We start from the raw sequence: 15283 nt of genomic DNA, 5'->3' as shown, positions 1-15283 counted from the left end.
TTGAGGTGGTATGTACATGTAGGTAGAGTTATTAAAGTGACTATGCATAGATAACAACAGAGAGTGGCAGTGGAGGGGGGAGGGCAATACAAATAGTCTGGGTAGCCATATGACTAGATGTTCAGGAGTCTTATGGCTTGGGGGTAGAAGCTATTTAGAAGCCTCTTGGACCTAGACTTGGTGCTCCGGTACCGCTTGCTGTGCGGTACTGTAGCAGAGAGAACAGTCTATGACTAGGGTGGCTGGAGTCTTTGACAATTTTTAGTGCCTTCCTCTGACACCACCTGGTATAGAGGTCCTGGATGGCAGGAAGCTTGGCCACAGTGATGTACTGGGCCGTACGCAATACCCTCTGTTGTGCCTTGCGGCCGGAGGCTGAGCAGTTGCCACACCAGGCAGTGATGCAACGAGTCAGGATGCTCTCGATGGTGGAGCTGTAGAACCCATGCCAAATCTTTTCAGTCTCCTAAGGGGGAATAGGTTTTGTCATGCCCTCTTCACAACTGTCTTTATGAGCTTGGAACATGTTAATTTGTTGGTGATGTGGACACCAAGGAACTTGAAGGTCTCAACCTGCTCCACTGCAACCCCGGCGATGAGAATGGGGGCGGACTCGGTCCTCTTTTTCCTGTAGTCCACAATCATCTCCTTTGATCACGTTGAGGGAGAGGTTGTTGTTCTGGCTCTACACAGCCAGGTCTCTGACCTCCTCCCTATAGGCCATCTCGTTGTTGTCTGTGATCAAGCCTACCACTGTTGTGTCATCGGCAAATTGAATGATGGTGTTGGAGTTGTGCCTGGCCATGCAGTCATGAGTGAATAGGGAGTACAGGAGGGGACTGAGCATGCACCCCGAGGGGCCCCTGTGTTGAGGATCAGCGTGTTGTTACCTATCCTTACTACTTGGGGGCGGTCCGTCAGGAAGTCCAGGATCCAGTTGCAGAGGGAGTTGTTTAGTCCCAGGGTCCTTAGCTTATTGATGAGCTTTGAGGGCACAATGGGGTTGAACGCTGAACTGTAGTCAATGAATAACATTCTCACATAGGTGTTCCTTTTGTCCAGGTGGGACAGGGCAGTGTGGAGTGCAATAGAGATTGCATCATCTGTGGATCTGTTGGGGCGGTATTGGAGTGGGTCTAGGGTTTCTGGGATGATGGTGTTGATGTGAGCCATGACCACATTCTACAAAGTCTACAAAGTAATTTAGAAAGTTTGACAAGATCGCACTAGGTCAAACTAGTCAAGACCACACTAGGTCACACTAGTCAAGGTCACACTAGGTCACACTAGTCAAGATCACACTAGGTCACACTAATCAAGATCACATTAGGTCACACTAGTCAAGATCACACTAGGTCACACTAGCCAAGATCCCACTAGGTCACACTAGTCAAGGTCACACTAGTCAAGATCACACTAGGTCACACTAGCAAAGGTCACACTAGCTCACACTAGTCAAGATCACACTTGGTCACACTAGCCAAGATCACACTAGGTCACACTAGTCAAGATCACACTAGATCACACAAGTCAAGATCACACTAGGTCACCCTAGTCAAGATCACACTAGGCCACACTAGTCAAGATCACACTAGGTCACACTAGTCAAGATCACACTAGATCACACAAGTCAAGGTCACACTAGCTCACTCTAGTCAAGATCACACCAGGTCACACTAGTCAATATCAGACTAGTCAATATCACGCTAGGTCACACTGGTAAAGATCACACCAGGTCACACCAGTCAAGATCACACTAGGTCACACCAGGCAAGATCACACCAGGTCACACCAGCCAAGATCACACTTGGTCACACTGGTCAAGATCACACGAGGTCACCCTAGTCAAGATCACACTTGGACACACTAGTCAAGATCACACTAGTCAAGGTCACACTAGTCACACTAATCTGGCACATGACCAGAAGAAAGAAAGTTGAGTTAGAGTACTTATCTTACCCCTCCTCCCTCTCTCTGTCTCTCTGTATGGCCACCCCTCCTCCCTCTCTCTCTGTATGGCCACCCCTCCTCCCTCTCTCTCTCTCTCTCTGTATGGCCACCCCCCATCCCTCTTCCTCACACTATGGCCACCCCTCCTCCCTCTCTGTCTCTGTGTGGCCACCTCTCCTCCCTCCCAGGTATGAGAGTGATGGCTGGGGTCCTCCCATGCCCGTGCAGACCTACCTCCACCAGGGAATGGAGGATGAGCTAGAGGAGGAGGAAGAGAGGGTCCCCACCCCACCCATTCGTGGCGTGGCTTCGTCCCCAGCAGCGGTGTCCTTCGGCCAGCAGTCCACGGCCACCCTCACCCCCTCTCCCCGGGAGGAGCTGCAGCCCATGCTCCAGGCCCACCTGGATGAGATCACCCGTGCCTACCAACTAGACATGGCCAAACAGACATGGTTTGTACACCCACTGGAGAGGAATACTATAAAAATAGTACAATGTTGGGTGATATGAGAATGCTGGAAGTGTTTTTCTTTCACTATCTGTTTATTCCTCTCTTCCATGTTTTATTTTGGTGTTATGTTAGCTGCACAGTCACGGCATTGCGCAAAACACAAGCACTCATGAATCATGTCATTTTAATGGGCCAGTGTTACCACTTACACAACTGTCCCTTCTGCTCACTGTGAGAACACAATGTCTAAAGCACTTGTTTAGCCCCACCCACATCCATGCTGCTATACATTCTATTGTTGTGGTGCTCATGCACGGCAGATGAAGCCCACTTTTCACCCTGTCGGAAGAGTGGGAGAGAACGAAGGAGGAAGAGAGGGAGAGAACAAAGGAGGAAGAGTGGGAGAGAACGAAGGAGGAAGAGAGGGAGAGAACAAAGGAGGAAGAGTGGGAGAGTACGAAGGAGGAAGAGAGGGAGAGAAAAAAGGAGGAAGAGTGGGAGAGAACGAAGGAGGAAGAGTGGGAGAGAACGAAGGAGGAAGAGAGGGAGAGAACGAAGGTGGAAGAGAGGGAGAGAACGAAGGAGGAAGAGTGGGAGAGAACGAAGGTGGAAGAGAGGGAGAGAACGAAGGAGGAAGAGAGGGAGAGAACGAAGGAGGAAGAGAGGGAGAGACTGGCATCCATTCATTACAGTAGAGGGAATAGGGAAGACTTGTCAGGAAGGAGCCGTCTTGTTAGCCAGTAATGACTACGTTTGAGAGCATCTTTGACAACAGGAAAGAGGCAGTAATTACATCAGAATCCCTCCCGCCGCAGACCGTCTCAGACCCCACGGCACTCCTCAAACAAACAGGGCTGTCAGTGACGTGAGGCGGGCGCTGAGTGGAGCAGAGAGGGCTGTGTGAGGGGGTGACAGCCTCGTGTCGACAGGCCTAGAGAGCGGGCCCATTGTACTCTCTTCAACTGCAATTACAGGGTCATTGTGTTGGCATGGAAGGAGGAGAGACGTATAATTAGTGGAATTGTCCCATTTTATTCAAAACGGCAGAATCTGAAAGAATTTCTAAATGTAACTTAACAGTTCCTTTCGTCTATCTCGGATTCCTTCTTTATGTCATCCTGTCTTTCATTCACCAGCATTGTCTTTCTTGATGTATTTTGACATTTGTTCTCTTCCCTGATGTTGCTGTCCCCCCACCAGCAGCCCATCCTCTCCTGTGTCTGTGTTTTGGTGTGTACCTGTAGCATGATGATAACCCATATTACTCTGACTCTCTGACAGGCTCATGCAGGGTGGCTCCCTCCCCCCTCTCCCTCCCCAGGCCCCCGCCCCTCCAGTGGGGTACGTGTCCAGCACCCTGGTGTCTGACCTGGAGACTGACATCCCTGACGAGGATGAGGAGGATGAGGAAGAGGAGGAGGATGAAGGCTATGAGATGTCCAGGCCTCTCTATGGTATTGAGCACACGCCAGGGTCCAGCATGGACAACCTAGACAGCTCTGTAACAGGTGAGATACTGCGCTGATACAATGACATGTGGACAGAACAATGGAAATCTGACACCTGACAGACGTCGTTGTCTCCGTTCAGAGAAGGATATTGGAACTTCTTTCCCACTTCGTTAGAAGTCAAATCTTCCTGATGTTGTGCAGTTTTCTGCCACTCTCTTATTAATGATTTGGGTATTACAAAGAAACAATCACAAATCCTTTTCCAAAACAAAAAATAGTTTAACTACAAAAGCATGTTCAGTTGTCATTCCACAGAAATTCAAAAAGATTACGGACCCCTTATCAGGTAACATATCAAATGTAATCTCAAATTCATCATCTCCAGCACCAAACCAGTGTCTACATATGTAGAGGGAGGGAGGGTCTTTTCTTGCTCCTTCACGTCACTGCACATCTCATAGGGTTTGAAAAGCACTGTTTTAAAATCAAAAATCACTTTTGAGGATGTCATCGTGTAGAACTTTTTTACTTTATATTTTATTTCTACAAAACTTAGAAATGCCCAATTTACACATATGTTGAAACTGGTATTGTGCTGGAGATAATGAAAATGAGGTTGAAAAGTGTTCCGCAAACTAGTAGGTAAGTATTACAATTCTGTTTGCCCAGTTACAGACTGCATTTTAACCATTGATTTACAATGAAATGTTGTATTTTATTCCGCTCATGGCATTAGACTATCATTCCACAATTTCCTGTATATGTGTGTCTCACCTGGAAATGAATGTATTGCATGTACCTTAAACCCAGTTTCTTCAAGTGGTTTTGGCAGACTGTGGAATTATAATTATCATACCCAAAAAGAGATAAGAAATTCCATGAATTTTAAAAAGGACAGTGAGAGGGAAATTAAGATGAAGGAGAGCAAAGGGCGAGGAGGGGTGGGTGAGAGACATGGATAGAGAGAGAGAGAGAGAGAGAGAGAGAGAGAGAGAGAGAGAGACAGAACCAGAGAGAGAGAGAGAGAGACAGAACCAGAGAGAGAGACAGAGAGAGAGAGAGAGAGAGAGAGAGAGAGAGAGAGACAGAACCAGAGAGAGAGAGAGAGAGAGACAGAACCAGAGAGAGAGAGAGAGAGAGAGAGAGAGAGAGAGAGAGACAGAACCAGAGAGAGAGAGAGATTGATTTAGCTCACACACAGCGTCAGCGACTGCCATGCACCCCATATCTTCCCTAGAAGATATAGAATACAGTTTACGTGCAGAATATTCCATTCCAGGCTGGAGGCACCATTTCCATCTTTACAACTCACTGAAAGCTTTTACAGCCGTCTGTCTGGCGGAGAGAGGGACATGTGAAGGGCATGACATTGGAGAAGGTGATACAGTATGGCTGTGTCCTACTGCGTCTCTCATACCAACTGAACAGGACATACTAGTCCTCTATACCAGACATGGCTGACTGCTATACTACAGACTAAAGGTTGACCGATTATGATTTTTCAACGCCGATACCGATTATTGGAGGACAAAAAAAGCCGATACCAATTAATCGGCCAATTTTCTTATTTATTCATTTGTAATAATGACAATTACAACAATACTGAATGAACACTTATTTTAACTTAATATAACACATCAATAAAATCAATTTAGCCTCAAATAAATAATGAAACGTGCTCATTTTGGTTTAAATAATGCAAAAACAAAGTGTTGGAGAAGAAAGTAAAAGTTCAATATGTGCTATGTAAGAAAGCTATCGTTTAAGTTCCTTGCTCAGAACATGAGAACATATGAAAGCTGGTGGTTCCTTTTAACATGAGTCTTCAATATTCCCAGGTAAGAAGTTTTAGGTTGTAGTTATTATAGGAATTATAGGACTATTTCTCTCTATACCATTTGTATTTCATTAACCTTGACTATTGGATGTTCTTATAGGCACTTTAGTATTGCCAGTGTAACAGTATAGCTTCCGTCCCCCTCCTCGCTCCTACCTGGGCTCGAACCAGGAACACGACGACAACAGCCTCCCTCGAAGCAGCTTTACCCATGCGGAGCAAGGGGAATAACTACTCCAAGTCTCAGAGCGAGTGACGTTTGAAATGCTATTAGCGCGCACCCCGCTAACTAGCTAGCCATTTCACATCGGTTACACCAGCCTAATCTCGGGAGTTGATAGGCTTAAAGTCATAAACAGCTGCTGGCAAATGCACAAATGTGCTGTTTGAATGAATGCTTACGAGCCTACTGGTGCCTACCACCGCTCAGTCAGACTGCTCTATCAAATCATAGATTTAGTTATAACATGATAACACACAGAAATACGAGCCTTAGGTCATTAAAATGGCCTTATCCGGAAACTATCATCTCGAAAACAAGACGTTTATTCTTTCAGTGAAATACGGAACCATTCCGTATTTTATCTAATAGGTGGCATCTAAATAATCCTGTTACATTGCACAACCTTTAATGTTATGTCATAATTACGTAAAATTCTGGCAAATTAGGTGGCCCAAACTGTTGCATATACAAACTGTTGCATATGACTCTGCGTGCAATGAATGCAAGAGAAGTGACACAATTTCACTTGGTTAATATTGCCTGCTAACCTGGATTTATTTTAGCTAAATATGCAGGTTTAAAAATATATACTTCTGTGTATTGATTTTAAGAAAGGCATTGATGTTTATGGTTAGGTACACATTGGAGCAACGATACACACCGCATCAATTATATGTAACGCAGGACACGCTAGATAAACTAGTAATATCATCAACCATGTGTAGTTAACTAGTGATTATGATTGATTGATTGTTTTTTATAAGATACGTTTAATGCTAGCTAGCAACTCACTTTGGCTTACTGCATTCGCATAACAGGCAGTCTCCTCGTGGAGTGCAATGTAATCAGGTGGTTAGAGCGTTGGACTAGTTCATTGTAAGGTTGCAAGATTGAATCCCCCGAGCTGACAAGGTAAAAATCTGTCATTCTGCCCCTGAACGAAGCAGTTAACCCACTGTTCCTAGGCCTCATTGAAAATAAGAAAAAAAGAATGTGTTCTTAACTGACTTGCCTCGTTAAATAAAGGTGTAAAAAATAATAATAATCTGATTGTTATGAAAACTTGATGTCTGCCCTAATTAATCGGCCATTCCGATTAATCGATCGACCGCTACTACAGACAGGATGGAGCAGCAACTCTGTATTTTATGAGTGAGGAGGGATAGAACTAAGAAGGGAAGAGAAGAAGGGATACATATTTATATTGAATGAGGAAGAGAGAGCGAGACAAAGAGAAAGGGAGGAAGATACATATCTAGAGAGAGAGAGAGAGACAGAGAGAAATTTTACATTTTGTATTGTTTATTTCACTTTTGTATATTATCTACCTTACTTGCTTTGGCAATGTTAACACGTTTCCCATGCCAATAAAGCCCCTTGAATTGAATTGAGAGAGAGTGAGAAAGAGAGAGACAGAAAGAGAGAGAAAGAGAGACATCGAGAGACACAGAGAAAGAGAGACAGAGAGAGAGAGACAGAGAGAGGGGGAAGATATATATTGTATCTATAAAAAGAGGAACAGGGAGAGAGGGAGGGAGGATTGACACGGCTGCTTGGCTGGCCTGTCGACTGCAACCCCAGAGTGTAGTTTTTCTGTGGGATGATGGAACATGGCTATGACACATGCTGCTGTTTATATATTTAGAGGAATATAAAGCTGCGACTGGGCCCTAATCTGCTGCATCTCTCCTGCACTGTATTACTCTGAAGACACTACTATTTCTTCTTATCTTTCCACAAGTCTCCCCCGCTTCCCACCGTTTGACAGCACAGATACGGTCCCAGCTCCAGGGTTAGCAGGAGGGGCAGATGGAGGAAGGGGGAATGTGCGGAGATTAATCGCGGCCACCATTTTGAGGCTGTGGAGAGAGGGGGCAGGAGCAGATTTCTGTAGAGCCCAACGTGATGGATTTGTCATTGTTATAATAATATGTAAATAGGTCTGTTTCCTTAATGTTATAACAAATGCCACTAAATAAAAAATTCTCACCGTTGGGCCCATAAAAACAGTGCACATACATTTTTTTCACTAGAGAGATTGTCTGTGTGTATTGTCTGTGTGTCTTTGTATTATGTAATGCACTGCATAATACAACATATTTTTCTAAAGCTAAAGGTGAATCCACCTGAAGCAGTGTTAAATTACCATGGTTAGGCTGAGATGAATACACACAGGTACTATATCCCAGGGCGGTGTATTTGTATTCTAGAGTAGCTAGCTGTGTTGTGTGTTACTGATGCTGCAGTATAACATCCACAGGGATCTCAGTGCTGTGTCTCTCTGGGTGATTATTCTCCCATCAACCCCCTGGCAGGGAGGGCTGAGGGGAGTGTGTGGGGTGGGGGTGGGGGGGGTGCAGGGTCACGTCTCCTGTCGGCAGGTGCAGCCGCCAGCTCATCAGGGGGAACGATTTAACTGCTTAACGACATGCAGATGAGCCGCTCCATCAGCATAAATCAGTTTTAGTGGCAGGAGGAACCTGGGATACCTGGCTTTTACTGCCCCTGGCTAGTGGCTAGCTCCTGATTACTGCCCCTGGCTAGTGGCTAGCTCCTGTTTACTAACCCCTGGCTAGTGGCTAGCTCCTGTTTACTGCCCCTGGCTAGTGGCTAGCTCCTGTTTTCTGCCCCTGGCTAGTGGCTAGCTCCTGTTTACTAACCCCTGACTAGTGGCTAGCTCATGTTTACTGCCCCTGGCTAGTGGCTAGCTCCCGTTTACTAACCCCTGGCTAGTGGCTAGCTCCTGTTTACTAACCCCTGGCTAGTGGCTAGCTCCCGTTTACTGCCCCTGGCTTTTGGCTAGCTCCCGTTTACTAAACCCTGGCTAGTGGCTAGCTCCCGTTTACTAACCCCTGGCTTTTGGCTAGCTCCCATTTACTAACCCCTGGCTAGTGGCTAGCTCCTGTTTACTGCCCCTGGCTTTTGGCTAGCTCCCGTTTACTAAACCCTGGCTAGTGGCTAGCTCCCGTTTACTAACCCCTGGCTTTTGGCTAGCTCCCATTTACTAACCCCTGGCTAGTGGCTAGCTCCTGTTTACTGCCCCTGGCTAGTGGCTAGCTCCCGTTTACTAACCCCTGGCTAGTGGCTAGCTCCCGTTAATGCCCCTGGCTAGTGGCTAGCTCCCGTTTACTGCCCCTGGCTAGCTCCCGTTTACTGCCCCTGGCTAGCTCCCGTTTACTGCTCCTGGCTAGTGGCTAGCTCCCTTTTACTGGCCCTGGCTAGTGGCTAGCTCCCTTTTACTGGCCCTGGCTAGTGGCTAGCTCCTGTTTACTAACCCCTGGCTAGTGGCTAGCTCCTGTTTACTGCCCCTGGCTAGTGGCTAGCTCCTGTTTACTGCCCCTGGCTAGTGGCTAGCTCCTATTTACTAAGCCCTGGCTAGTGGATAGCTCCTGTTTACTAACCCCAGGCTAGTGGCTAGCTCCAGTTTACTAACCCCTGGCTAGTGGCTAGTTCCCGTTTACTGCCCCTGGCTTTTGGCTAGCTCCCGTTTACTAAACCCTGGCTAGTGGCTAGCTCCCGTTTACTGCCCCTCGCTATTGGCTAGCACCCATTTACTAACCCCTGGCTAGTGGCTAGCTCCCGTTAATGCCCCTGGCTAGTGGCTAGCTCCCGTTTACTGCCCCTGGCTAGCTCCCGTTTACTGCCCCTCACTAGTGGCTAGCTCCCATTTACTAACCCCTTGCTAGTGCCTAGCTCCCGTTTACTGCCCCTGGCTAGCTCCCGTTTACTGCCCCTGGCTAGCTCCCTGTTACTGCTTCTGGCTAGTGGCTAGCTCCCTTTTACTGGCCCTGGCTAGTGGCCAGCTCCCTTTTACTGGCCCTGTCTAGCTCCCTTTTACTGGCCCTGGCTAGTGGCTAGCTAGTGACTAGCTCCCTTTTACTGCTCCTGGCTAGTGGATAGCTCCCTTTTACTGGCCTGGACCATTAGTACAGGGAACATGAGCAGGTGAGAGAAGGTTATTAGATACCTAGTCATTTGAGAATTGAATGGAACCTTAGTCTGAATCCTTAATCAGAATCCTTCATCTGAATCCTTAGTCTGAATCCTTAGTCTGAAAAGAATTGCGCTCATGTAAAGTAGATTAAGCACGATTGGTTGCAGAATTCAAGACCACAAATATTAAGCTAAATTGCGTTTTCAGTACATGATGTCAGCAAGATCAAAGTTTCCTTGACGTATCAGGGATAGCTGTGTCCCAAAGACACGAGTAGTAGAGACTAGCAGTTAGTGTGGCTAGAAGCTCACTGTGTGATGTGATGTGCTGAGGTAGTGGGTCATGAGCTGGAGGAGTGGAGTTGGAAGGAAGTCTCAGTGCCTTGGTTTGACTGCCTCTCTCTGCTTATACTTCATTATCTGCACTAGTCTCTGCGGGAGGATTGGACCCAGAGGAATTGCATTCTTTGTTTTTTCTTCTTAGAAGGAAAACTCAGAGAAAAGCAGTGTGAGAGAAAATAGCCTGGCAAGATGAAGGCCAGAACGAGAAAATAGCCTGGCAAGATAAAGGCCAGAACGTAGTTAGTGTCTTGGGTATTTTCAGTCAGTGCAGTAAAATTGGAATGTGCAAGGTTTTAAAGTTGTCACATGGTTTCCCAGGTTTATTGAAGTTTTCCATTAGTTTGTGGATAATTTGCTCCGATCGTTTCTCAGAGAGAAAAGCTGTTATAAGGTGAGCTGCTGGTTGAAAGCTTTAGTTCCCTGAGGCCTTGTTTAAGCTGGGTTCTGCACAAACCACAATGTTGTGGTGTGAAAGGGCTCAGGGGCGAGAAATTGAAAAGCACTTTTAGGGAGTTTCCTCAGTTTCCTGACTTCCTTGGGCTGCACAAACATAAATCAGACATTGAGTTTTACGTCAATTACAGTGCTGGACTAACGCTGTGTTCCAATGAGAAGTGTAGTATGAAAGGGACTCTGTCAGTACAGCTGGTACATGTTTGGGTTTAGTTGATCTTCTCCTGTCTCTCTCTGTGTCTGAATGAGTGCCATACCTCTGGTAGGCCTGCTCCTCTCTGTGTCTGAATGAGTGCCAGACCTCTGGTATGCTTGCTCCTCTCTGTGTCTAAATGAGTGCCATACCTCTGGTAGGCCTGCTCCTCTCTGTGTCTGAATGAGTGCCAGACCTCTGGTATGCCTGCTCCTCTCTGTGTCTAAATGAGTGCCAGACCTCTGGTATGCCTGCTCCTCTCTGTGTCTGAATGAGTGCCAGACCTCTGGTATGCCTGCTCCTCTCTGTGTCTAAATGAGTGTCAGACCTCTGGTATGCCTGCTCCTCTCTGTGCCTGCCTTGGCCATACTTGTGACTGTCACCCTCTGTTCCCAACTGACCACCTCTCTCATCCCCTTTGTTCCCTACTGACCACATATCTGTACCCCTCTCATCCCCTCTGTTCCCCACTGACCCCATCTCAGTACCCCTCTCATCCCCTCTGTTCCCCACTGACCCCATCTCAGTACCCCTCTCATCCCCTCTGTTCCCCACTGACCCCATCTCAGTACCCCTCACATCCCCTCTGTTCCCCACGGACCCCATCTCAGTACCCCTCACATCCCCTCTGTTCCCCACTGACCCCATCTCAGTACCCCTCTCATCCCCTCTGTTCCCCTCTCATCATCATTCTCATCCCTGCTACTCCCTCTTTTCCCTCTCCCCTCTCTCCCCATGACATTTCCTCCTCCATTTGAGCTCTGTACCGTATCCCCCCTTTTCTCTTCATCATGACATGCACATTTCTTTTCATTTTTGTCTCATGGGCTTGTCTGCGGACCACGAGATTGTGTGTGTGTGTTTGTGTGTGTGTGAGTTTGGATAAGTGCCACTTCATTGTGTCTGCCAAGCAAGCCTCTCAGAAAGCTGTCATTTAAGCTGACTGTAGTCTCACCTGCCAGAATGGCATATTTTTGTTGGCACGATGGAAAGGCTTTCTTTAGGAGTTTCTGAAAGGATAAAGACATACTCTCACCAGAAACATTCACAATATAGGCTCTGTTTTATGGGAACAGCTTCCATCCACGAGGGTTTCCTTAAGTTTCCAGTATTTCTGGAAAGTCTAGATAATGATTATTTTGCATGTAACATTTCCCCTTTTGTCTTTTAATCTTCCTGACAGTGATGTACCAGGCTACAAATCTCTGCTGCCTTTGTTTAGTGATATAATTGACCTTCATTTTTACATACTTTATTTTATTTCACCTTTATTTAACCAGGTAGGCCTGTTGAGAACAAGTTCTCATTTACAGCTGCGACCTGGCCAAGATAAAGCAAAGCAGTGCGACAACAACACAGAGTTACACATAAACAAACATACAGTCAATAACACAAAAGAAAGGAAAAATAGAACAATCTATGTACAGTGTGTGCACATGTAGAAGAGTAGGGAGGTAGGCAATACATTGGCCATAGAGGCAAAAATAATTACAGTTTAGCATTAATACTGGAGTGATAGATGTGCAGATAATGATGTGCAAGTAGAGATACTGGGGTGCAAAAGAGCAAGATGGTAAGTAATAATGTGGGGATGAGGTAGTCAGGTGTGCTATTTACAGATTGGCTGTGTCCAGGTACAGTGATCGGTAAGCTGCTCTGACAGCTGATGCTTAAAGTTAGAGGGAGATATAAGACTCCAGCTTCAGTGATTTTTGCAATTCGTTCTAGTCATTGGCAGCAGAGAACTGAAAGGAAAGGCTGCCAAAGGAAGTGTTGGCTTTGGGGATGACCAGTGCAATATACTTTCTGGAGCGCGTGCTACGGGTGGGTGTTGCTATGGTGACCAGTGAGATGAGAAAAGGCGGGGCTTTACCTAACAAAGACTTATAGATGACCTGGAGCCAGTGGGTTTGGTGACGGATATGTAGTGAGGGCCAGCCAACGAGAGCATACAGGTCGCAGTGGTGGGTAGTATATGGGGCTTTGTTGATAAAACGGATAGACTACATCCAGTTTGCTGAGTAGAGTGTTGGGGGCTATTTTGTCGCCGAAGTCAAGGAACGGTAGGATAGTCAGTTTTACGAGAGTATGTTTGGCGGCATGAATGAAGGAGGCTTTGCTGCGAAATAGGAAGCCGATTGTAGATTTAATTTTGGATTGGAGATGCTTTATGTGAGTCTGGAAGGAGAGTTTACAGTCTAACCAGACACCTAGGTATTTGTAGTTGTCCACATATTCTAGGTCAGAACTGTTCAGAGTAGTGATGCTAGTCACTAGGGAGGGTGCGGGCAGCAATCGGTTGAAGAGCATGCACTTAGTTTTACTAGCATTTAAAAGCAGTTGGAGGCCACAGAAGGAGTGTTGTATGGCATTGAAGCTCTTTTGGAGGTTTGTTAGCACGGTGTCCAAAGAAGTGCCAGATATATACAGAATGGTGTCGTCTGTGTAGAGGTGGATCAGAGAATCACCAGCAGCAAGAGCGACATCATTGATATATACAGAGAAAAGAGTCGGCCCGAGAATTGAACCCTGTGGCACCCCCATAGAGACTGCCAGAAGTCCGCACAGCAGGCCTTCCGATTTAACATACTGAACTCTATCTGAGAAGTAGTTGGTGAACCAGGCAAGGCAGTCATTTGAGAAGCCGAGGCCATTGAGTCTGCCGATAAGAATGTGGTGATTGACAGAGTCGAAAGCCTTGGCCAGGTCGATGAAGACGGCTGCACAGTACTGTCTTTTATCGATGGCGGTTTATGATATCTTTTAGGACCTTGAGCTTGGCTGAGGTGCACCCATGACCAGATTGGAAACCAGATTGCATAGTGGAGAAGGTGCGGTGGGATTTGAAATGGTCGGTGATCTGTTCGATGCTATCTTGGCTTTCGAAGCTTCTAGAAAGGCAGGGCAGGATGGATATAGGTCGATATAAGTTTGGGTCTAGAGTGTCTCCTCCTTTGAAGAGGGGGATGACCACGGCAGTTTTCCAATCTTTGGGGATCTCAGACGATACAAAAGAGAGTTTGAGTAGGCTAGTAAAAGGAGTTACAACAATTTCGGGGGATAATTTTAGAAAGAGAGGGTCCAGATTGTCTAGCCCAGCTAATCTGCAGGGATCCAGATTTTGCCGTTCTTTCAGAATATCAGATGTCTGGACTTGGGTGAAGGAGAATCGGGGGTGGGGGCTTGGGCAAAGAGGTGCTGAGGGGCTGCTGAGATGTTGGTTGGGGTAGGGGTAGCCAGGTGGAAAGCATGTCCAGCTGTGGAAAAATGCTTTTTGAAATGATCGATTATCGTAGATTTATCAGTGGTGACAGTGTTTCTGATCCTCAGTGCAGTGTGCAGCTGGGAGGAGATGCTCTTATTCTACATGAACTTTACAGTGTCCCAAAACCTGTTTGAAAAAGCTAGCCTTAGCTTTCCTAACTGACTAAGTATTTTGGTGAGCCAGGTGAAGTTACCTCATGTGTGGGGGGTGGAACAAAAGTGCTAGCTAAATCATATGGAGGGGGGCTGGAGGCTCTACAGTGAAATAAGACAAAAATTACTAACCAAAACAGCAATAGACAAGGCATATTGACATTAGTGAGAGGCATGTGTAGCCGAGTGATCATAGGGTCCAGTGAGTAGCTAGGCGAGCTGGAGGCATGGCGATTCAGACAGCTAGCAGGCTAACAGATGGGCCTCAGGGGGACGTCGCAAAGGGAGAGCCTGTTGAAACCCCCTCGGATGGTTATGTCGGCAGACCAGTCGTGATGGATTGGTGGGGCTCCGTGTCGGCAGCAAAGGGGTCCAGACTAGCTTGCTGCGATGATCCGGAGTAAAGGTTCAGAGCTTGCGGCAGGAATCCGGAGATGAGGTAGATACAAGCAGTCCGATATGCTCTAGGTTGATATTGCGCTGTGCAGACTGGCAGGAATTGACCGGGCTGAGGTTGGCCGATGTCCGAGTTAACGGTGATGACCGCTAGCATTGGCTAACTGACTACTAGCTAGTTGCTAGTTAGCTGGCTAGCTACTGAAGGGGGTTCCGGTTCTAAAGTTTAAAAATAGCAGATCCATACCACATTGCGTGATGCGGGTTGCAGGAACATTTGTACATTTTAAAAATAGAAAAAATAATATTTATATATTTTCTATACAGCGTTTATTGGATACGCCATAGAGGTTTGTATTCAAACATTTGTATATATTTTTTTAAGAAAACGTTTTATTAAGGACCTTGTCCCTAGATGGAAAATTAGATTAAAAATCTAAAAAATATAGACGAGGAAAAAAAACGATATATACAAGGGATGGGAAAAGACAATCAAAACAGACATCCCACTCCTATGCCATCTTGGAATTTAAGTGATTGATTTGGCATTATTGCTAAGTCAATGCTGCAGGACTTTCCACAGAGTGTGGAGTGCTTTAACAAGGCATGATAAGAGAGCCAGGTGTTTCTACTGTTA

At 46.4% G+C, this 15283-nt stretch overlaps 1 protein-coding gene across 14 annotated transcripts in view; it reads left to right on the top strand.

Moving 5' to 3' along the window:
* The window catches only part of LOC110503394 (roundabout homolog 2), a 606556-nt gene that overhangs the window by 581283 nt on the left and 9990 nt on the right, over positions 1–15283 (top strand). For all 14 annotated transcript variants that reach the window (XM_036961733.1, XM_036961727.1, XM_036961731.1 and 11 more), the window contains 2 exons: positions 2139–2402; positions 3683–3909. In XM_036961733.1, the coding sequence (XP_036817628.1) occupies positions 2139–2402; positions 3683–3909 (491 nt within the window). The remainder of the gene's footprint in view (positions 1–2138; positions 2403–3682; positions 3910–15283) is intronic.

The sequence above is a fragment of the Oncorhynchus mykiss genome, chromosome 24 (assembly GCF_013265735.2).
Source record: "Oncorhynchus mykiss isolate Arlee chromosome 24, USDA_OmykA_1.1, whole genome shotgun sequence".
Lineage (NCBI taxonomy): Eukaryota > Metazoa > Chordata > Actinopteri > Salmoniformes > Salmonidae > Oncorhynchus > Oncorhynchus mykiss.
This window is presented reverse-complemented; position numbering and strand designations above follow the sequence as displayed.